A 25,489-nucleotide genomic window follows, 5' to 3' on the forward strand; every position below is an offset into this window, starting at 1 on the left:
TACGTTGCGCCTCCGCAACTTTTACAGGCAAGTGCCGTATTCTCAAACGAAAGTTGCGGCGGCGTAGCGTAAATAGGCCGGCGTAAGCCCGCCTAATTCAAATGTGATAGATGTGGGCGTGTGTTATGTAAATTTTATGTGACCCCACGTAAATGACGCTTTTTAGGAACGGCGCATGCCGTCCGTAAAAGTATCCCAGTGCGCATGCTCCAAATTAACCCGCAAGAAGCCAATGCTTTCGATGTGAACGTAAATGATGCCCAGCCCTATTCGCGAACGACTTACGCAAACAACGTCAAATTTTAAAAATTTGACGCAGGAACGACGTCCATACTTAACATTGGTACGCCTCATATAGCAGGGGTAACTTTACGCTGGGAAAAATCTAACGTAAACGGCGTATCTGTACTGCGTCGGCCGGGCGTACGTTTGTGAATTTGCGTACCTAGCTGATTTACATATTTCTAGGCGTAAATCAGCGTACACGCCCCTAGCGCCCAGCGTAAATATTCAGTTAAGATCCGACGGCGTAAGAGATTACGCCGGTCGGATCTAATACAAATCTATGCGTAACTGATTCTAAGAATCAGGCACATAGATACGACGGCTCAGACTCAGAGTTACGACGCCGTATCTGGAGATACGCCGGCGTAACTCGTATGAGAATCCGGGCCTCAATGTATGAGTAGGGAGAGCCAAATGTTAGATCAGAGGTTTCCAAGCTTTCTAAACAATGGACGGTTGGGACTTTAAATGAGATGCGATTAGCAATATGCGATTAAGTATACATATGGAAATGTAAAAAATTCTTACCATAAGGACCAGGCTCAAAAATACCAAACCAAAGAAGCACAAAACCAAATTGATCTGTCTAACTGTATGTGATTAAAACAGAGGTTCAGTTGCAGTCATTTGCAGTCATTTGTATGTTTTAATCACATACAGTTAGACAGATCAATTTGGTTTTGTGCTTCTTTGGTTTGGTATTTTTGAGCCTGGTCCTTATGGTAAGAATTTTTTACATTTCCATATGTATACTTAATCGCATATTGCTAATCGCAGCTCATTTAAAGTCCCAACCGTCCATATTTTATCCTTACAGGGATGGAGGCCTGTGGTGACTTAAACCACATGCCTCATATAAAGTCCCAACCCCATTTTTTAACATTAACCAGGGATGGAGATGCGATTTCAGGAGTGTCACACATTGCCTCCACAGATCTGCCACCAACAAGTTAATTTATGCATTGTCGTTTTTTGACTAGCTGACCCAGTTTGATGTGGTCCGCACCCAGTTTGGTGGTATTTTGGCTTGGTAGGCATGTTTTGGTTTCACCCCTGTTTTTTGTATTTTGTTTTTTTCAGTGCTCTCATTTGCCAGACCAACCATAGATAGGGGCGGTTCTATGTTGCCTTCTGCTCCCTGTCTATTAATTAGCACACCTGGGTTCCTCCTTTGGAGGCCTTTAAAATCACAGTTAGGACTGCAGTTACACAGAGTGCCGTGACGTGGCCTGCAGCTTCCCAGACATTTGCAAATGACTGCAACGGAACCTCTGTTTTAATCACATACAGTTAGACAGATCAATTTGGTTTTGTGCTTCTTTGGTTTGGTATTTTTGAGCCTGGTCCTTATGGTAAGAATTTTTTACATTTCCATATGTATACTTAATCGCATATTGCTAATCGCATCTCATTTAAAGTCCCAACCGTCCATATTTTATCCTTACAGGGATGGAGGCCTGTGGTGACTTAAACCACATGCCTCATATAAAGTCCCAACCCCATTTTTTAACAGCTTTCTAAACAAAGGGCCAGTTTACTGTCCCCCAGGATTTAGGGAGGCTGGGCTGTGGCCATTGAAAGTAAATAATGCCTCTGGCTAGGTGGTAAGTAGAAGTAAAAACATGACAAAGCACCCCTGTGGTTAGAAAAAAGAGGAATAGTGCCTACTATTGGCATTAGTGGGAGGAATAGTGCCCCATCATTGGCACACTATTTTTTTCCTCTGAGACCAACAATAGGGCCCTATTCTCCCCACTGACCATCATTGATGTCAGTGCGAGAAATAGTGCCCCATCATTGGTGTAAATCGGAGGAATAGTGCCCCATAGTTAGTGTCAGTGGGAGAAATAGTGCCCCATCGTTGGTGTCTATGAAAGGAATAGTGCCCCATAACTGGTATTAGGGGAAGAATTTATGCTCCTTCATTGGTGTCAGTGGGAGGAATAATATCACATTGTTGGTGTTAGAGGAAGGAATAGTATTCCAAAGGCCAGATAAAGGCAAACAAAGGGATCACATTTAGTTTGCAGGTTTTGGAGACCTCCGAGTTAGATCTACAATGTGGAAGGCAAATTAGCTAGATTTTCTAGTGACCTAAACCCAAATCTGAGTTTACCAGACTTCTGAATATAATGATCACCAGGGCCGATCCGCCCTATAGGCCGCTTAGGGCCCCCCAAATTACTAGAGGCCCCGCCTGGTGAGAAGTCATTTTCGCCCTGCTTCTCAACTCCCTGGCTGCATGGGAGAAGAGGTAAGAAGAACCCCCGCTTCTCACTTTAATGTAAGATGTGACATTTTGCTTAGGGCCTCAGGATCGGCACTGATGATCACTATTGTGAAATGGATTTCTATAAATGTGTTTTCCCTCTGGGAAACGTCATAATTATTTACCTGGACAGTGTACATTGTACCAACAACTCCCAAAAGAAGACCGTGAAATAGAAGGATCATACAATAGTAAATGACTTTTGCTGTAAATTTTCAGCCACTGCCCATTGAAAGTCCTAGCTTATTGAAGAAGAAAAGCAGAACCATGACCGCAGCCTAGAACTGTATGTGTGAATAGAATGTTTAAGGCCTCGTACACACGGACGGACTGTCCGATGAAAATGGTCCGTCGGACCGTTTCCATCGGACATGTCCGCTGCCGGATTTTGGTCTGATGGTTGTACACACCATCAAACCAAAATCCCCGCGTACAGGATACGCGGTGACGTGGCCGCGCCGTCGCCGCGACGATGACGCGGCGACGTGCGCGACCCTGGAAGGTCAATGCTTCCACGCATGCGTCTAATCACTTCGACGCATGCGAGGGCTTTCAGCCGAGCGGACATGTCCGGTAAGTCGTACAGACGACCGAACATGTTTGACGGACAGGCTTCCAGCGGACATGTTTCTTAGCATGCTAAGAAACATTTGTCCGCTGGAAACCTGTCCGATCCGCCGTAAAATTGTCCGGTCGGACGTACAGATGACCGAACATGTCCGCTGAAACTGGTCTGCGGACCAGTTTCAGCACACATGTTCGGTCATGTGTACGAGGCCTCATACTTCCTAATGTTGGCCAACATATTTTATACAAATATTGGCCCTGATGTGCTGCTAAAAGCAATCCTTTTATAATCTTACATCATCGTGAAAGATCCAATAGGTTCAATGCCTTTGAAGTGACTTGCTTCTATAATATACAGGCAGTAAGTCAGAACACCTGATTTTCAATCGTATTTAGGGTTAAGGATTCGGAAAGAAATGAACCCAGGGGACCAGCATGACTTTCAGGTAACATGTTAGCGAAGTCTAAATGGCAGGTTATGTTTTTGTTCCTTGTAGTTTTGTTTTAGCAGGAAGCATCACATCAAGCCTTGGAATTATCCTCCTTACATGGAGCAGCTCTCCAGAATTACTTGTCAACTAGTTGTGGTTGTTGGAGGAAAAGCAGAAGTTTCTGGTCTCTGCTGATAGCACTCAGTACTTTTGCCTGTCATTTACACGGTGACCACATCCGACAGCAAAAACCACCCATGACCAGATGAAGCCTCATTCTACTAAAAGATCCAGCATTTCAAAAGAAATATAACCTGCTTCATTGGGATGCATTCTGATTCTCTGTATAACTATTGTGTAATTTATTTGGTAGCTGCTGTTATACAGTATAGATACCTAACGCTGCCCCATTTAGGAAAAACAGAACCAAGTAAGCTAAATGTCAAGCAATTTGTTATTAATACCTTAGGTTGTAAGCTCCTGGAGGGTAGGGACCAGGGATGGACTGGCCATTGGGACTACAGGGAGTTTCCCGGTGGGCCGATGGCTCAGTGGGCCGGCTTCAGTGACAGCGGACCACCGCCCCCCTCCGCTCCTCTGTCTCTCCCTTCCTGCAGCACTCACCTCCTCTCCCTCCCCGCAGCACTCACCTGGGGGAAACAGAGAAGCAGGGGGAGGAGCAGGGGGGACAACAGAGGAGCATGGGGGAGGGGACAGACAGCTGACTCAACAGCTATGGCCTGGGAGTTTCTCACTTCTGCCTAATCTTGTCCCATAAGGGGGGACACCGAACTGATTCTTTGCCCCGGGTGAAATAATGTCTAGCTTCCCCACTGGTACTGCCTATAAGAGTACCAGTACCAGCCGTTCTACTCTAATAAAGTAGAATGGCTAGTGAAGGGGTAGAGGGGGCTTGGGTGGCCAGGGTGGGGGGGGGGTGCGGGACTTGTCCGGCCGCCATGGGAGAGACCTGTCAAAGTGGGCCAGTCTGGATGGAGTCCAGGGCCAAATTTTTGTCCCAGTCCAGCCCTGGTAGGGACTGATGTGAATGTACAATATATATGTAAAGCTCTGCATAAATTAATAGCGCTATATAAGTACCTGAAATAAATAAAAAATAAAATAACAAGAAATGCAGTAAAATAGATCCCCTTCAGCCAACCACAATAGACCCCCTGAAACAAAATACCCTCTCGGCAACAAGACTCTCCAGTAGCCAGCAACTATAGACTCCTTCCTCAACAGTAGATCCCTCCCCCCAACAAATGACCCCTCAGAAATAACAGATCCCCCACCAGCAACAATAGAACTCCCCAGCAAAAATAGACCTGCCAGCATCAATAGACTCTCCAGTAGCCTGCAACAATAAACCCCTTCCTCGACAGTAGACCCTTTCCAGCATCAACAGACCCCCCACAACAATAGACCTCCCCTGCATCAACAGACCCCCCACAACAATAGATTTCCCCTCATAAATAATAGATCCCTATATTCCCCAGTAGCCAGCATCAATAGACCCTCCAGAACATCCCAGCACCCCTTGCCATTACATGAATTTAGTGCTAAAGTTGGAGGTGACGGAACTGCATTCCCCTGTGTTCCCACTGAAAAAAAGCCCTGGTCATCTGTGGCGTTACCTTGGTCTTATTAGACCATTTCAGCCTTGTGTAGGTCTGTAATCTTGTCCCTGACATCCTTGGACAAATCTTTGGTCTTGGCCATGGTGGAGAGATTGGAATCGGATTGATTGCTTCTGTGGATAGGTGTCTTTTATACAGGTAACAAGCTGAGAATAGGAGCACTCCCTTTAAGAGAGTGCTCCTAATCTCAGCTCCTTATCTGTATAGAAGACACCTAGGAGCCAGAAATCTTGCTAATTGATAGGGGATCAAATACCTATTTCACTCATTAAAATGCAAATCCATTTATAACTTTTTTTAAATGCGTTTTTCTGGATATTTTTGTTGTTATTCTGTCTCTAACTATCAAAATAAAACTGCCATTAAAATTATAGACTGATCATTTCTTTTGGCCCCTTTCACACTGAGGCGTATTTTAGGTGTTTTAGCGCTAAAAAAAGCGCATAAATAACGCCTGAAATAATCCTGCCCCAGCATTCTCAAAGTAAAAGCCCGAGGGCTTTCACACTAAGGCGATGCGCTGGCGGGAGGAAAAAAAATCTCCTGCAAGCAGCATCTTTGGAGCGGTAAAGAAGCAGTGTGTATACCGCTCCTTCCCATTGAAATAAATGGGACAGCGCGGCTATACCGCCTGCAAACCGCGTCTGTAACCGCGGTTTGTGGGTGGTATTAACCCTTTTTCGGCCGATAGCGGGGGTTAAAACCGCACCGCTAGCGGCCGAATATCGCGGTAAATACGACGGTATAGCGACGCTAAAAATCACACCGCTATACTGCCACCACACCTCTCGCGCCCAGTGTGAAAGGGGCCTTAGAGTGGGCAAACCTACAAAATTAGCAGGGGATCAAATACTTTTTTTCCTCCCTGCATGTACTCCAAGAAAATGGAAAATTGTATCAACTACTTACCATAATTTTCCTTTCCAGCTGCCAATCCATGGCAACATACATGTGGTAGTATTTTGATACAATATCTCTAAAATATACTGGTACAACAAGTGTGTAATCATTGTATCATATATCATGTTACCAGCTTAAAGCGGATTTTCGCCCAAAAAAATAAAAGTCAACAGCTACAAATACTGCAGCTGCTGACTTTTAATATATGGACACTTACCTGTCCTGGGTGCCCGCGATGTCGGCACCCGAAGCTGATCTGTCACTTTGGCTCTCGGGTGGAGGCGGCGCCATCTTTGGTAAGGAAATCAGGAAGTATAGCCTTGCGGCTTCACTTCCTGGTTCCCTACTGCCCTTGAGTGAGTCACGCTGCGCGATCCCACTGGTCACTGTTGTCTTCTGGGACCTGTGTGTTTTCCAGAAGACAGCGGGGGGGGGGGCGGAGCTGGGGCCGGACGTGGCGTAGGTTGCCACGGATACTGCATCGATCTATGCCCGGAAGTGGGAGCAAATACCTGTATTACACATGTATTTTTTCCCCCCTGAAACGTGCCAAATGTGACGCCGAATCTGAAAAGCAGAAGTTTCAATTTTTGGGCGGAACTCCGCTTTAAGCACATATAGTATATGCGTGAAAGAAATATATATCTGCGGGAAAAAATAATAAATGCAACAATAAAAAGCGGATCAATTCCTTCAGCACCACTGATATCCTGAAGAATTTCCCTAAGTCGCCCACAAAAGCACAATTAGACCATATTAATAATATTATTATAGGTGGTCCATTGCCCCATTAGGGAGCACACCCAGTGAAGGGGTTTAAACACAGTCTGGAGCACGAATATGTCACTGGAGTACATACCATTGAGGATTGTGTATGTGCAGTGTGACTTTGGATAGTGACCCCAAGGACTTGGTTTCACATTTATTCACAGTATCACTGGAATCATATTTTTTACATTTCTACTTTTCATTGTTTTTTTTTTTTTTTTTTTTTTTAGCAGATATATATTTGTTTCATGCATATATGTGCTTAAGCTGGTAACATGATATATGATACATTCACTACACACTTGTTGTACCAGTATATATTAGAGATATAGGGCCAGATTCAGGTAGAAGTGCGGCGGCATAACGTATCGTAGATACGTTACACCGCCGCAAGTTTTCATCGCAAGTGCCTGATTCACAAAGCACTTGCGATGAAAACTACGGCGGCGGCCTCCGGAGTAAGCCCGCGTAATTTAAATGGACGTGTGCCATTTAAATTAGGCGCGCTTCCGCGCCGGACCTTCTGCGCATGCTCCGTTTCGTAACTCCCGCCGTGCTTTGTGCGAAGTGACGTCATTTTTTCGAACGGCGACACGCGTAGCGTAATTCCGTATTCCCGGACGGCTTACGCAAACGACGTGAATTTTTAAATTTCGACGCGGGAACGACGGCCATACTTTATACAGCAATACGATTGCTGTGTAAAGTTAAGGCACCAAAAACGACGACTAACTTTGCGACGGGAAACTAGACTAGCGGCGACGTAGCGAACGCGAAAATCCGTTGTGGATCGCCGTAACTCCTAATTTGCATACCCGACGCTGGTTTACAACGCAAACTCCCCCCAGCGGCGGCCGCGGTACTGCATCCTAAGATCCGACAGTGTAAAAAAATTACACCTGTCGGATCTTAGGGATATCTATGCGTAACTGATTCTATGAATCAGTCGCATAGATACTCTGAGAGATACGACGGAGTATCTGAGATACTCCGTCGTATCTCCGCTGTGAATCTGGCCCATAGTACATTGTGGATCACAACACCAATTGTGTTACATACCTGTTTTAACCACCTTCCCTGGCTGCGTGAAAGAAGCATTAAGCCTCGTACACACGATCAGATTTTCGGACGACTGTTCATTCGTTTTTTGTTGCATGCTAGTCTCATGTCGAAAGTGAAGAGGTTGCTCACCATACGAAAATTCTCATACGATAGAATTCAACTTCTGAAGTGAATGTGTTGAATAGGTTTGTATGCATTTTTTCGTTTCTGAGAATGCATATTTTTCGGGGTTTTTTTGGGGTGAAAACCGTACAAATTAAATGAATATCAGACGTTGAGTTCACATCTGACAATGTTAGACTGCACATCCAGCTTTTGTCGTATGAAAAATCGGAATCGGCTTTCGAAAACACCATACTAACGATACGAAAATTGGCAGATCGTTCATTGGATGAAATTTTACTTCTGATTTTCGTATCGTGTGTACGGGCCTTTAGAGTAATACTAAAGGGCCAGGGTTTAAAAAGTAAAATTATAATGCACAGTTGTATTTTTCAAGGTTTATTAGGATTCTCAGGTTGTAAACATTAATTACAGCAACAATAAGTATAACAAAATAGTCACTGGGTAGATATGCACTTGAGGAAGTGAGTTACTGTTAGACAGTGGGGCAGAGGGGTCCACCTTATATATAAGGTGTCAGAGGCACCGGATTAACAGGCAGTGGGTTTGCTTAACCCCTTAATTCCTTACAGGCCTGGAAGGAGAAGACAGAGGTGATGCTTTAATGAGAGAATATGGAACTACCCTTACTAACCATTCTAGCTTTGATCACATTAGTTTAGTCCGAACAATAGAAAAAAAAACAATATCCAATCGCTTGATGGGAATGACTGTACCTTGAACATTGCTCTGCGCTTCATTGAATATATATCACAGATTACAGATATGCTGTGCAGAGTACAGTAGTGTATTTGAATAGATTAAATGCGCAATTTTATTGGCTGGAAACCAGCGTTTTCATCACGATCAAAGAAGACCCTTTCAAACATAAGAATAAAGCAGAAATAATAGCATGTAATAACATATTGGTGCATGGCAGAGCAATGTGTATAGTGCACAAAGCAGTGTATATGTGTGATCTGTAACTGCAAAGTATAGAGTACTTCTAAGTGCATAATGGTCCCTGGAAATGTAATGCAATCAGTAGCTATTTTATGGTTTAAATTCAACCATGCATAAGATGGGGAGACATTTTGCTTTATTTAGGAGTGCAAAGGAATGGTCTCTTAATTTAGCAGACTACAGCAAACTGAAATCGAATGGCTACAGCACTGTAAATATCCAATAGTCACATACCTTGTGTATATTTCCTACAAGACACCTCCTAATTGTTCTCTTATTTTACTACAGTTCAAATAATTGGCAAAGTAAAATTGAATTGTAGGTCAAATGTGAAATGTGCATTTACTTGTACATGGTCTGTTTGCATTTCAAGTAAATTTGTATAGCCTTTCCTGTTTAAATGGTTCGCCCACCAGAGACATGGACATGGGCCTTTAAAGGGGTTGTAAAGGTTCGTTTTTTATTTCTAAATAGGTTCCTTTAAGCTAGTGCATTGTTGGTTCACTTACTCTTTCCTTCAATTTCCCTTCTAAATGTTTTTTTTCTTTGTTTTCTTTGTCTGAATTTCTCACTTCCTGTTCCTCCTCGGTAAGCTGTTCTGGCTTACTAACCCCCAGCCAGAACGGCTTGGATGATGGGGGCAAGTTTACCGAGGAAAAACAGGAAGTGAGAAAAAAAAACATTTAGAAGGGAACTCAAAGGAAACCAACAATGCACTAGCTTAAAGGAACCAATTTAGAAAATAAAAAACGTACCTTTACAACCCCTTTAAAGCGGGAGTTCACCCAAAAAAATTATTTTAACATTCGATTGGGCCTAATTACGGGAAGCAGAATCGGGTGTTTTGATTAAAATCAATGCAATACTTACCTTTTTTGAGATAGATGTTCTCCCGCCGCTTCCGGGTATGGTCTTCGGGACTGGGCGTTCCTATTTGATTGACAGCCTTCTGACGGTCGCATACTGCGCGTCACGAGTTCGGCTACTTTCGGAAACTGGTGACGCGCTGTATGCGGCGGTCGGGAGGCTGTCAATCAAATAGGAACGCCCAGTCCCGCAGCCCATACCCAGAAGCGGCGGGAGAACATCTATCTCAAAAAAGGTAAGTGCTGCATTGATTTTAATCAAAACACCCGATTCTGCTTCCTGTAATTAGGCCCAATCTAATGTTAAAAATTGCTTTTTTGGGTGAACCTCCACTTTAAGATGCATTTCAGTTTGAGAAATGAGCATGAGAGCAGCCAATGCAAAGAGAATAACTATAAGGCCAGTAAGACATAAGAATTTACTGAAGTTTATACTCAGGACCTGATTGACAAAAAGATCCTGAGTAAAATGTTTCATAAGGACCGTGCATAAATGCTTGTAAGTGCATACAAGCATAAAATTCTTCTTCATTGCCCTTATTGCAATATACGTGCATAGGTGCGTATGCGTGTGAATTACTGCACTCAAATGTTTTATTTTTGTTCAGCTCTGTACTCATCTTTCTGTTACTCATCTTTACACAGTTGTGTGTATGGTTCCATAGACTACAATGCATCTATATCCACATCAATAAAAAATATATGTTTTACACCCATGTGCAAGAGGCCTTATACTTACCTAAGGCCGCCATTAACATGGCAATGGCACACAGGCATTTCTATGAGTTTTTAAGACATTTCTGAACTATAAATGCACGTAATGATTTGAAATGGTATAATTTCATTTACCTGCGTTTAGGTGCTTCGAAAATAGCTACATTTAGAGCATATTCTGTGCATCCAAGGGCAGTTTAGATACTCTGAATGCATTTACTTACAAGTAAAAGACAAGTATATTTATGACTAAGGCCTTGTAGGCTGAAACGCGTCAACTTTTCGTATTTGCGTTTGTTCACTGTGGCTTGTCAATAAAAACAAAGATTTTTTAAAGAGCAATGACCGGAGTGCGGATCATCTTTTCCTCAAGTATATTTATAGGCCGGAGAACATGATCTGAGAAAAGTTTCTTTACACTTCCCGGATAATTTCTCATGCATTTCAAAAAACCAAACTCAAGAGGCTAGCGTGAATGTAGCCTGACATTTATTTCTGACCTCCAATTTGTGATTAAGGTTTTGAATTTTTTTTTTCAAAAGATATGTTGATTCGATAGAAGCTTATTTTTCATAAGCTTAGACCTCTTAGGTAAACTTATACCTGTTGAACTTCCTGTCATGTTTTGCAGCCCATGAAGAAAGTAAAGCCCAAGTCAAATCAAAACCTTTTTTTTAATCTTAGATAGAGCGGGAATGGGTTAGAACTCTGTCAGGTGTTAAAGCCAATTTCCGGACAAAAAAAAAAGGTTTTCCATGCAGTGAAGCTGTGCCCGCACTGCATGGGTTCCCTGCTCGTTTTTGTCTAGGGGAGAGGACAAGGGAGATTTACTTATCTAATCTTCCAATCCCCCCCCAGCACAAGACTGTTCCGGTATCCCTATGCTCCAGCAGTCTTGAGTTGTGGACTGTTCCTGATGCCATTAAGCCCAGAGCAGGGTCCACAGACCAGGAAAAGTCCACAGCTGGACCATGGGGAGGGAGCACCAAAGGATCAGGGGAATATAAACTTTCTCCTCCCCCCTAGAAAAAGTGAGCAGGTTTTTTTTTTTGCCCGGGGTTGGCCTGTAAATGCCCACCTGACACTTATTATGGAAAAGGAAATGAGTGGATATTTCAGCAAGCCATAAACACAAGGCAAGGGTACTACACATACTCAATTAGGAAGTGAAAATAAATCTTTAAAAAAGAAACAAAGAACACAATAAAACTTGATAGAGTTTATAAACTATCTACACTCATTTTTATAGCGTTCTGTATCTCCATTGGAGAGATTTGGCCCCAATCCCTCTTCTATTTTACATCTTTCAAAAAAACGGGAAATCTTGATATACTGGAAAGCAATAAAAGCTTGACCGATTCTCAAACACTTTTCTACTTTATCCATAACTAAAAAAAAAAGGCTTAGAATTGGGCCTTTTCAAAAGCGATGTAGAAGTACAAGTTTAGTGGGAATCATTTAACTGTCCTTACTATTTTCCATTTGAGCAATTCAGAAAAATGTTGTTACGCATAGTTTTCTTTGTTTCCTATTGGTAGTACTCCAACTAGAGCCATGTTTTCAGTTGATAATGGTGTTTTTACTGTTACAGACAATGACACTTCCACTAGTAACTCTAACTAATTAGCTAGCGATATGTTGGTGATAAGTTTGGTCCCTTAATGGCCAGTCAGCGTCATCAGCCCCATAGTTTGCTGAGTGTTCACTAAAGCACATTATTTGAAAGAAGGCATTGCTGTATGTGTTACTCTGCTTTGCTGCATATACCCGTATTTATCGGCGTATGATGCGCACAGGCGTATAACACGCACCCTAACTTTAAGAGGAAGGTTTTGGAAAAAAAATTCCACAGCCCCCTGCGTATAACACACAGGCACAGTTTACCCTCTATTTTCAGGGTAAAAAAGTGAGCGTTATACGCCAATAAATACAGTAGTTACATAAGGCAAACACTGGGAAAGGTACTGGGTAGTAATATATAAGACCAGTACCAATTCTGTATTGAGTGTCTACACTTGGCTGACATGATGGAATTCACAACAAAATTTAGGACTGGTTTGGTTATCGCTTCCAGTGAATATCAATGTATGGCATAAAATTAGGAAACCAATGTCATCTCCGTGCATCCCTTTGCACTGTTCTCGGAGGCACTACCTCCTCTCTGGTGCTTCTAATGATTAGCAGGTTACTCGTGGAGTAACTGTTATTGTGAGTAAACATCAATACAGCAAAAAACAAAACAAGTCCTGAGTCCAAGATACTGCAACACTGTACAAACAAAAATTATCACAAGCTTCTCTTAGATCAGGGATATGGTATTGGTAAAAAAAAAACTATTATTGATCTGCCTCTCCCTTCCCAAAAGCCACCCTGTTTTTTGTGTTAAGGTCGGAAGCCATGCAGATGATAGAAGCGGTCATATACATTATATCCTCCAGTATGTCCAAGTGGGTGCTTTCCCACAATGGGCTGCCATGCCATTTTCCATCACGTCAAAATGTACTAAAGAATTTCTGGATCTCCTTGCTGCATAGTGGGCACGCCTGGACTGTAAACAGGATTATTTTTGGGAAGTGCTTGGCTTTTTTGTTGGGAAGTTCTGAGAAACGAGGGAAGTCAACCAAGGGAGGAGTTCATACCGGACGGGTGTTTGAGAACAATAAATAAGATACTGCAATGAGTCCATGGGCACCACATCCATCTCCAAACTGGTCCTTGAAGTGATGGGTTTAGGGTCAGGAAATGTGAAAGTTAAGTGCCATTGGGATGAGTGCTCACTGATCCTGTATCTGCTGCTGCATTTTCTGCAACATTTCCTGCATTCTCCGCAGCTGGAAGAGAATAAGATTGAGTTAAAATAATAAACTTTAAATATATTAACACTTGCAGGCTTCTTAAATCTATTAGGAATGCACATACATACAGTATATCCTAACCGTGCTACATATGCCTTACTATGACATCTGCACGGCTGTATTTACTATTAGATTTTTACAGGCCAGTGCCTTTGGCTGATGGATAATGGACGCAGCATTCAAATTATTTTCCATTCCTTTGCTTTCCCATCCCCTAATAAACTAAAGATCCTTACCACTATGGACACTTTGGCCAAGATTCATTAACATTCCATTTCTTTCTAGGTATATAGGGCCAGATTCACGTAGAATCGCGGCGGCGTAACTTATCCTAGATAAGTTACACCGCCGCAATTTTTCATCGCAAGTGCCTGATTCACCAAGCACTTGCGATGAAAACTACGCCCGCGGCCTCCGGCGCAAGGCGGGCCAATTCAAATAGGCGTGTGCCAATTAAATTAGGCGCGCTCCCGCGCCGGACCTACTGCGCATGCTCCGTTTCCTAACTCCCGCCGTGCTTTGGGCGCCGTGACGTAATTTTTCTGAACGGCGACGCGCGTAGCGTACTTCCGTATTCCCGGACGGCTTACGCAAATGACGTTGATTTTTAAATTTCGACGCAGGAACGACGGCCATACTTTAGACAGCAATACACTTGCTGACTAAAGTTAAGGCACCAAAAAAAAAGTGTAACTTTGCGACGGGAAACTTGACTAGCGGCGACGTAGCGAACGCGAAAAACCGTTGTGGATCCACCGTAACTCCTAATTTGCATACCCGACGCTGGTTTACTATGCAAACTCCCCCCAGCGGCAGCCGCGGTACTGCATCCGACAGTGTAAAACTATTACACCTGTCGGATCTTAGGGATATCTATGGGTAACTGATTCTATGAATCAGTCGCATAGATAGAAACAGAGATACGACGGCGTATCAGGAGAAACGCCGTCGTATCTCATTTGTGAATCTGGCCCATAAGTCCAAAATGCAGACACTTGTCATATGTTGTCTGATTTGTAAGTTATAATAGTAAGTAAAAATTTGAGTGATTCCTTTCATGACTGAATATACTTTGGGATGTAAGCACACGCTCAGGCCGGCTATAGATGGTTGCAGGAAATAAATTTGCTCAATTTCCCCATCAATACTGACAGCGCTGACAGGGAAATCCCTTGCGCGGAAATATCGTGTTCTCCCGGCAAGGGGGCAAGGAAATCCGCTCCCACTGGGAGAACAAAGTGATTATTGTTAGCTGCTTGCAATATTCGCATGTAAAATCCGGCAAAATCTTGGGTGCGTTCAGCCTGCCCATACATGTTTCAAATCGTCTATGGCCGGAGTTTCCTTTTTCAGGCATCGTTTTAGCCAAACCAAGCCTGTAGAAGGAAACCAAGGGGTCAATTACACAATTTTCACCCAAGATAAATTCATTTTCTAATGGAATATGTTTATCTCTTGGGTGAAAGTTGTGTGAATCTTGGGTGGGGAAAAAATAAATACTGTGGCCCGGATTCAGATACAATTGTGTATCTATCCGCGGGCGTAACGTATCTCAGATACGTTACGCCGCCGTAACTTAAGGCACAAGTTCCGTATTCATAAAGAACTTGCGCCCTAAGTTACGGCGGCATAACGTATGTGGTCCGGCGTAAGCCCGCCTAATTCAAATGTGGATGATGTGGACGTGTTTTATTTAAATTTAGTGTGACCCCACGTATTTGACGTTTTTTACGAACGGCGATAATGCGCCGTTCGTGAATGTTTCCAAGTACGCATGCTCCAAATTACGCCGCAAACTGTCAATGCTTTCGACGTGAACTTAACTTACGTACAGCCGTATTCACGAACGACTTACGTAAACGACGTAAAATATGACGCTGTTCGGTCGTTTCCGACGTCCATACTTAACATGACTTACCCCTGATTTATGAGGGGTAACTTTACGCCGGAAAAAGCGCTACGCAAACGACGTAAAAAAATGCGCCAGGCAAACGTACGTTTCTGAATCGGCGTATCTACCTAATTTGCATATTCGACGCGGAAGTCTAGGGAAGCGCCCCTAGCGGTCAGCGTAAATATTGCACCCTAAGGTACGACGGCGTAGGAGACTTACGCCACTCGTATCTAGGCAACATTGAGGCATATCTGATTCTATGAATCAGACGCCGAGATGCGACGGCCCGCACTCAGAGTTACGACGGCGTATCTGGAGATACGCCATCGTAACTGCTTTCTGAATCCGGGCCTGTATTTATTGGCGTATAACACTCACTTTTTTACTGAAAATAGAGGGTAAACTGTGCCTGCGTGTTATACGCAGGGGGCTGTGGAACCTTTTTTTCCTGAAACTTCCCTCTTAAAGTTAGGGTGCGCGTTATATGTCTGTGCGTGTTATACGCCGATAAATACGGTAAATAAAACTATCTTCTATTTAGGCTCTGCAGAACTTAGTTATCTCTATGCACATTTGCAGGAACTCGAAAACTCTGAGACACTTCGAAATCTGAAAAGGGGTCATTGCAGCTGCATGTGTTAAAGGAAAATTATTAAAAATAAATAATATAGCAAGTCAGTCCATATAAATAATACTCATTATTATTAACTGGTAAACACTCTATAAAAAAGAATCTTGGGTTAAATAAGTCCAATATTATATTATTATTAATTCACTGACTGAATGATTTCCAAAAACATAATTAACTGCTGTAATCTCATTAACTATAACTACAGAAAGGTGCTTTAAATGTAACTTGCACCTTTTACCCACTATTACCTGAATTTATATTTTAGATTTTGAGAACATATTATGAATTATTTTTGTGCCTGCAATTACTTTATGTAGCTATATACTTTATTTTCTTTATGTCTACTGCTATTTTAGACTCGGCTAATCTTATCAGGCATAACATGCCACTTTAGAAACTTACTTATTGGGCTAAGGAGCCTAGTTGAACTGTGATTGGATACTGCACACTTTATTCATAAAATGCAAAGCGTGGTGGTGCACCTTCAGTGTCCTTTAGATTATTTTCTGCAAAATACTGCAGAGGACAGTCCAGAAGTCTCGTCAGAAAAGCTGTCAATGTCATCTAACAGGTTTCCTCATCTGCCTTACATTTGTTTTTCCACAGTAATTAAAATGTCTGGGGCTTTACTTTCTTCAAAGTCCAGAAGTAAAAGCACATTTGTAAGTCACATATCTGTGCTATAAAAAAGTGCAGGAGGATGTATTGTTTAAAGCTGCAGTATGCCCACGATTAAGACATACAATAGTATTATCAATGCTAAGGGATTGAGTTATAAGCATATGCATAACCTTTCACCCAGTTAAAGTTTATGTACATTCCTTCTGTGTAAATACGCTATATTCTGTGCAAATTATTGGTTTTAAAAAGTAAATGCTGCATTTGTTCACTAGATGGAGCTATGTATGTATAAGAAACTCCTATGATACTTAGCGCCATCTAGTGGCCATTGTACAGACTTGTAACTTTTTAACGTTCCCTTTTGTGATTTGAAAATATGCAATTAAAACTAAAGGACGTGTCACAATAGCTCTTATCGATGAAAGTGGATTCTACCTTCCAGAACTGGAAACCACCAATGCATGACTCGTAAAAGTAGGGTTAGTTCTGGGATGGAGATGCCATGTTATGCAGTGCTCTTCCCCAAGCACCATGTCTAGGAAGATGATATTGGCAGCCTTCAAAACTTGTTGGAAGTCTTGAATATAACAGGTAACAGCAAACCTCACAATAAAATAAAAAATACCACCAAGATTGCCATTAGTCAGAGGAGGAAACAGAAATGATACTGACCTCTTCATCCTTCATTTTTATGAGTTTCTCTGTTTCAGCATCAGGTGTTGGCAGAGGAAGGATAGGAATTGGACTCTCTATCCTGTTATCCTGAGTAAGTTTACTGTAAGAAAAACAAAACACAAGAGTATAAGGTGGTTTATATTGGTTTACAATGGAGGAGCTGGGTAAGATGTATTTTTCTGCGTGACTTGTTGCATGCAGTGCTTTAGATCTTGTGGTGTAAATGTTCTTTAAAGTAAAATTATACTTTCATATAGTTATCCTTTAAGTTCCCCCCTCCCAAAGTCTTATAATCACCTATGCACCTGTCAGATCCACACTATGGGGAGCTGCATAGCTGCCATGGCAAACTCTACCAGCTGATCTGTACTTGCATCCAACAAACATCACTTCTTCCTATGGAGAGATGCATAATAGATGGCCTATCCACAGGAATGAATATGAATTTTCTGTGTATGCACAGAGGGGACAGACTGTTCAGGAGAGTAAAGTGGTGACTATGAGACTCCAAACTTTCTAAACAAAGTGCCAGTTTACTGTCCTTCAGACTTTAGGGGGGCCAGACTGGCTATTGGGAGTAGAACTGGTGTTAGTGGGAGTAAACAGGGCATCTTTTGCATTAGGGGGAAGAATAGTGCACCATCATTGGTGTCAATGGAAGGAATTATGCCGCCTTGTTGGTGTCAGTGGGAGGAATAATGCCCCATTGTTGGTGTCAGTGGGAGGAATATTGCCCCTTTGTTGATGTCAGTAATAGGAATTATGCCCCTTTGTTGGTGTCAGTGGGAAGAAGAGTGCCCCTTTGTTGATGTCAGTAATAGGAATTATGCCCCTTTGTTGGTGTCAGTGGGAAGAAGAGTGCCCCTTTGTTGATGCCAGTAATAGGAATTAAGAGCCAGATAAAAGCAAGCAAAGGGCCGCAGTTTGGAGACCACTGATGTAGACCATAGGCACATGCAACTAAAGCTGGCCATAGATGACTTTTTATGTCAATCAGCGGGCTAATTGAAGAAAACAAAATGGATTCCCCCATCCACACAAGCAAGGTGGAGAGGAAACCCCCTCTGTTAGAGTACGATAACTGATTATCTCTGATCGAACAAAAAGTTTCCAATTAACCTGATTGTTAGAAGTCGAACATTAGATTTTGTTTTTTGAGAAATAAAGTGAAGTTTTCACTTCAAATGTCAAATCATGACCTTTCAATTCACCTGCACATGACTAGGGGCCCAAACGCTTCACTTTATTTATGAAATGAACATTCACTTTGCAACGTGAACATTCTCCTTTCCAGTAATCAACATATTTGACTCTACTGAGAAAAATCCCAAGACCATAGAGGAACACTTCCCAGGACACCATGTGATACACTGGCACTGCTATACAACATCAGTCACGCTGGTTTTACATTCACTTCTATATTACAAAAGAAACGATAAAAGGATATCCAAAGGTGTCATAAGAAGGAGAGCATCTACACAATGAGTAAAGGTATTTACACTTTAGCTTTGATTAATTGTTATTATTTGTAGATAATATATTAGATTCATAAGGTACTGTTAGTAGGAACCATTTTACCCCACACTTAGAAGCATTATAATATAAATATGTTATCAGTAATCTAAAAATATGATGTGATTTAACCCCTAACCTTTCTGCAGTGCTCTGCGTTTCTTCATGCCTTGAAAAGACAAAATGTAATACTGAATTATTCAGAACTAGTGAATTGTTTGTACTATAGGTTAACAATATCAGACGTTTGAAAAAATGTAAAAAAATAAATACATAAAACCAACTTTTTTATGATCATTTATATCATAACTATGGTTACCTTCTTGAGATTGTAATTATATGTCTTGTTTAGTATGGTCAAGGAAGATTGTAACTTGGGTAAACTATATTCCCTCTAGGCTGCATAGAATGCTCCTGGATTGGGACTCCCTCTGTCCCCATTATAGGGGACATATGTTTTGGGAGTGTATTAATATCGTATCTCCTTTACTATGCAAAAAAAGAGATTCTGATGAAATGGTTGTCCTTGATGCAACATGAAGTGTCCTTGTGGCAGGCTATGGTGAATGCGGCCCTCCCTCTGTATCAGTTGACGTATATAAATAGGGATGCCCCTGGAAATTTAAAAAGGTATGGTCCCATTGGACCTTGACCATAGGTGGTCCACCTATAATATCTTTGTTTGGGTGAAGGGTCAGGTACTAAGCTTGGAATGTCCTTCCTACCGACACCTCCCCCTCCTGATTGTTTCTTTTGTCCGTCTGTTGCCTCTTTCCTTCCCCGTCCCCTTTCTCTTCTCATCGTTCCCCTTCAGTCCTTTGCTCTCTGCTCTGCCCCTCTGAGTGCTGGGCTGTACAGGGGATAGGAGAGGCTAGCTCAGTCTCTCAGCAGCATTCTGAGAGGTTGATTCAGCTGCCGGTCATACATCTGGGTGGATGCCAATGTTATTGTCAGGATCCCTGCAGAGCCTGGACTGGCTTTGTGACATCAGTCAACATCAGGCTTTAGCCGTCTGTCAGCTGAATCTGGGTCACAGGAGTGCCGAACTAAGTGCACTCCTGTGTTCCCCAGAAGAGCTTTGGCCAAACTTCTTCTTTAAAGTGTAAGTTCACCTTTACAGAAAAATCTGTATGGTGAACTTACACAGGACCCCCTCCTCATCCCCCCCAGTCCCCATGACCTGTTGAGCGTCAATCTCCCATTCTGAGCCCTGCTATAGCCACCTCAGGGGTCCAGGGCTTAGAAATCCCTCTGCATTCAAGTGTCTTTTTCCTCGCTGACAGGACAGGCTATGCAAGTTCTGATTGGTCAGGTTACCAACAAATTAGAGTGCTCTGAAATGTCCCTCCTGAAGGGATAAGTTTTGGAGATTCAGCTGCAGGGATTTCTAAGCCCCGGACCCCTGACATTGCTATACCGGGGCTCAGAACGGAAGATCACTGCAATCCAGATCAGCGGGATGGGGGGGGGGGTGTAAGGAGGGGGCCCTGTGCAGGTTCACCTTACAGATTTTTTGGTGAACTTACCCTTTGAGTAGAGTGGATTCGGACTGGCCCTGCTCTGCAATAATCTGTGAAAATCTTGGTGGTGGTGGCATAGATGCCATATGATTGGCTGACTACAGGACTCCATTCTAAAATCCCTGCAACCTGCCTGAGTTCCAAAAATTAAATTAAAGCTTTGTTTTCCAATACATTTCTGCAAGTAAATTAAGGGGCATGTTCAAACATTTACTGTTATGCCGCGTACACACCATCGTTTTTCTTGTCGTTCAAAAACCCATAGTTTTTCATGTCGTGATTCCTCTCCAGCCTGACTTGCATACACACATTCATGCAAAAAAAGTCCGACCAAAGCACGGTGACGTACAACACGTACGACGGGACTATAAAGGGGAAGTTCCTTTCAAATGGCGCCACCCTTTGGGCTGCTTTAGCTGATCCTCGTGTTAGTAAAAGTTTGGTGAGAGACGATTCATGCTTTTCAGTCTTCGTGCTTTTCAGTCCGTTACAGCGTGACGAATGTGCTATCTCCTTTCTGAAGGCTAGTTTTACCAGAATGAGAGTTCTTGTCTCATACTAGATTCTGAGCATGCGTGTTTTTTCCTCCTCTGAGAAGCATACACACGATCGTTTTTTTGCGACGAGAAAAAGACTGACGTGAAACACGACGAGAAAAAAGAGAGCTGGTTTCATTTTTTTTTGTGGGCAGTTTTTTCGTTGAGAAAACTTCGAGGGTGAAAACACAGGAACGGTTTTCTCGACCAATATAAAAAATGGCAGTTTTCTTGTTGTGAAAAACGGTCGTGTGTATGAGGCATAAGTAAATCAGTCACATGAACTTCAGAACATCATACTTAAAGAAGTACATGTAATCAGATGAAGTTAAACCTCAAAAGCTCAATAGCTATGACAAGTTCTCCCACACAGCAGGGTTTCCCTTGATGGGCACCCAGCACTAGCTCAAGTCATAGAAATACAGAAAGAAGCTCCAGACCAAAACCAGATAAGAGTCCACAATCATTTTTCTTGTAGGTAAAAGGTCATATAAACACATTAATCACTTCCACTTCATTAGGGCTCAACTCAGGATAAAACTTAGAGGGACTCAGAGAAAACAGTGATTTCACAGATCTATATGGGAACCAGTAGGCACACTCTCCTCATGGAGTAACAACTTGAGAGCAGTTGCCCATTGCAGCTCAGAGACTGTTGTCAAGTCTTTGTTATAACCCTCCCGCCACACAGAACATGTGACAACAACCCCCCTCCCGCCACACAGAACATGTGACAACAACCCCCCTCCCACCACACGGAACATGTGGCAACAACCCCCCCTCCCACCACACGGAACATGTGACAACAACCCCCCTCCCACCACACAGAACATGTGACAACAACCCCCCTCCCACCACACGGAACATGTGACAACAACCCCCCTCCCGCCACACAGAACATGTGACAACAACCCCCCTCCCACCACACGGAACATGTGACAACAACCCCCCTCCCGCCACACGGAACATGTGACAACAACCCCCCTCCCGCCACACAGAACATGTGACAACAACACCCCCCTCCCACCACACGGAACATGTGACAACAACCCCCCTCCCACCACATGGAATATGTGACAACAACCCCCCTCCCACCACATGGAATATGTGACAACAACCCCCCTCCCACCACACAGAACATGTGACAACAACCCCCCCCCCCCCTCCCACCACACAGAACATGTGACCAAAAAAAAAACTCCCACCACACAGAACATGTAACAACACCGCCCCCCCTCCCCCCTCTTTCAACCACAAAGCAAATCTGAGAACAACCCGCCTCAACCACACAACACATGTAACAACAACAACCTCACAGCACATGACAAAAACTCCCCTCCAACCACACAGTACACGTGTCAACAAACCCTTCAACCACACAGCACATGTGACAACAAACCTTTAAACCACACAGCACATGTGACAACAAACCCTTAAACCACACAGCACATGTGACAACAACTGCCTCCAACCACACAGCACATGTGACAACAAACCCTTCAACCACACAGCACATGTGACAACAAACCCTTCAACCACACAGCACATGTGACAACAAACCCTTAAACCACACAGCACATGTGACAACAAACCCTTAAACCACACAGCACATGTGACAACAACTGCCTCCAACCACACAGCACATGTGACAACAAACCCTTCAACCACACAGCACATGTGACAACAAACCCTTAAACCACACAGCACATGTGACAACAAACCCTTAAACCACACAGCACATGTGACAACAACTGCCTCCAACCACACAGCACATGTGACAACAAACCCTTCAACCACACAGCACATGTGACAACAAACCCTTAAACCACACAGCACATGTGACAACAAACCCTTAAACCACACAGCACATGTGACAACAACTGCCTCCAACCACACAGCACATGTGACAACAACTGCCCCCAACCACACAGCACATGTGACAACAACAGCCTCCAACCACACAGCACTTGGTCAACAAACCCTTTAACCACATCATATGTGAAAACATCTCCTCCAACCACATAGCACATGAGACTACACCTCTCTCCAACCACACAATACATGTATCAACAAGCCCCCTAGAGCAACACAGCACATGAGACAATACCTCCCTTCAACCACACATCGCATGTAATAAAACACCTGTCCAACTTGAAAGCACATGTGACAACAAACCCTTCAACCACACAGCACACATGAAAACACCCACTCCCCCCCCAACCACACAGCACATGTGACAACACCCCTCTCTCCCCCAACCACACAGAACATGTGAAAACACCCCCCTCTTCCCAAACCACACAGCACATTTGAAAACAAACCCTTCAACCACAGAGCACATGTGACAAAACCCGCCTCTCCCCCAACCACACAGCACATGTGACAACACCCGCCCCTCCCCCAACCACACAGAACATGGGACAACACCATTTACAACCACACAACACATGTAACAACAAGCCTCCTAGAGCAACACAGCATATGTGACAACACCCCCCTCCAGCCACACATCACATGTGGCAACACCCCTCTCCAACTATAAAGCACACGTGACAACAGCCCCCTCCAACCACACAGCACATGTAACAACATCCCTCTCTAACCACAAAGCAAATGTAAGCGCATGTGACAAAAATTCCCCCTCCAGCAACACAGTATATGTGACAATACCCCTTCCCAACCACAAAGCATATGTGACAACAACTCTCCTTTCAACTACACAATACATGTTACAACACCCCTCCCCAACCACACAGCACATGTCAACCACCCTCTAACCACAATTTGACGCATGCTTGGAATCTTTTCCTTTTTTCCACCACACTCCAGATGTAATGATGAACCTCCCCTCCTTCCCAATCCACCACATAGAATATGTAACAAATCCACCATCCTTACTCTGCTCCCACCACACAGCACATGTAACAATAACCCCTCTAATCCCACCAAGCAGCACATCTAACCCCTCCCCCCCTTCACCAGCACCACATGTAAAACACTCTCCTCCCCAGTACCACCACACAGCACATGCAACAAGCCCCCAACTCCTAGCATGCAACACATGTGATATCCCCCACTGCTTCCACTACACAGCACATGTAACAATCCACCACCCCCGGCTCCCTTCATATGAGAACATGTAATAATCCACCACCACCACAAATATATGACATACCTAGTCATCTGCTGTATGCACTGTGCTCTGTAGTTTTCATAATGCACATCACATGTTACATCTTTAAGATCGTGCATGTGTGTCCGAATCAGCATGTTTCGCAGCTTCACAAAGTCACAGTGTGCCTGGTTCTCCACTGCAGACAAACAGGGAACATGTGTGAATAGAAGCAAACAGGACTACAACCCACTTATATTGACATACAGGCTACAAAATAAAGGAACTGAATTGCAGAGCTAAATACTTCTATGTGCATGGATGCACTATAATAGCCATGTTCATATACAACTATAGGAGCCCTTAAACCAAATATTTTACACAGGCATGCATTTATTCTGCCTCAATTTAACCAAAGATAGTTATAGGACAATAACAGCCAATCATTTTGTTTTGTGCTTGGTTTTAAAGATCTGTTTCCCCATAGAGGAGGTTTCTCTTCAGGTCTGTGATGGCAGAAAGTCCTTTAGCACCCAAGGCAAAAAGGCCAAAGTGTACCACCCACCCATGAGCAGTGAACTACTGCAGCAGGATAGGTTTTAAGGTCCTGCCTTTTTTGCACCCCTCCCCCCTTGCTCAAATGCCCAAGGCAGCCATCTCTTCTGCCTACTCCTCAGCCACCAGAATCTGTAAGTGTTAGCATATGATAAATATTTAAAGCGTTTGTTAACTCCCCCAAAAAAATGGATCCTGCTCCTTTAAAGCATGTTATTACACAGAGCTTGTGATGTGTCATTTGGCCTCCTGTAACACCTAAAAATCCTGGTGGATCCTGCCAGTTTCTACCCTCCCCTATGTAAACTGACCACGGTGTATCATGGCTGCTAAGCCCTGACGCCGTGGTCAGTTGACGTGCCTCCGTCATCCGCAGCCCTGCTGCTATCTGTCCTACTCTTCCCCTTTCCTCTCTGCCTGTCAGCTTGTGACAGTGCGTCCCCACCCTGCTTGAATAACACTAACCTGTATGCACCGTCCGTGCTGCCTCCTATTATAGTGTCACCCTCTGTGTATGCTTTATAAATATAAATGCTATAAATACCTAATTTCAGAGCGGAGATCGCGATCACATGACCAGCCAGATCTCTCCTTCCCTCCTGACTGACGTCAGCGGGGGAATCTTGCCCCTCTTGCTGCATCTGTCAAAGGAGGAAAGGAGAGATCCGACCGGTCATGTGATTGCGATCTTGGCTCTGAAATTAGGTATTTGCATAATTTATTTTTATAAATCACACACAGAGGGGGACACTACAATAGGAGGCAGTGCTGATGGTGCAAACCGGTTAGCGTGGCTTAACAACCACTTTAAAGGATGCAGAATATACATGTTTAAAGCATATTGAGCTGAGAAGCCCAAGTGTATGCTTGGAAGAGGAAATCCTTCTAACGAATGACACTGTATATGGTCAATCTAATGGCAAGTCAGCTCTGCAATTGGTATTATATAGGCAGAAAAAAATCTACCCCTAGTGGCCAGAGTGTGCAAAGCATACAAATAAATCAAACTTA

At 43.3% G+C, this 25,489-nt stretch overlaps 1 protein-coding gene across 6 annotated transcripts in view; it reads right to left on the minus strand.

Annotated features, from left to right (window-relative positions):
- Positions 1-12,546: 12,546 nt before the first annotated feature.
- Positions 12,547-25,489, minus strand: part of SEPTIN5 (septin 5) — a 117,109-nt gene continuing 104,166 nt past the window's right edge. For 4 of the 6 annotated variants that reach the window (XM_040348198.1, XM_040348168.1, XM_040348207.1 and 1 more), the window contains 4 exons: positions 23,987-24,122; positions 18,895-18,924; positions 17,241-17,343; positions 12,547-13,398 (listed from right to left, as the gene is read on the minus strand). In XM_040348198.1, coding sequence (XP_040204132.1) covers positions 13,342-13,398; positions 17,241-17,343; positions 18,895-18,924; positions 23,987-24,122 — 326 coding nt within the window. In that variant the 3' untranslated portion in view covers positions 12,547-13,341. The remainder of the gene's footprint in view (positions 13,399-17,240; positions 17,344-18,894; positions 18,925-23,986; positions 24,123-25,489) is intronic. The other 2 variants (XM_040348177.1, XM_040348191.1) reach the window with 1 other exon arrangement.

The sequence above is a fragment of the Rana temporaria genome, chromosome 1 (assembly GCF_905171775.1).
Source record: "Rana temporaria chromosome 1, aRanTem1.1, whole genome shotgun sequence".
Lineage (NCBI taxonomy): Eukaryota > Metazoa > Chordata > Amphibia > Anura > Ranidae > Rana > Rana temporaria.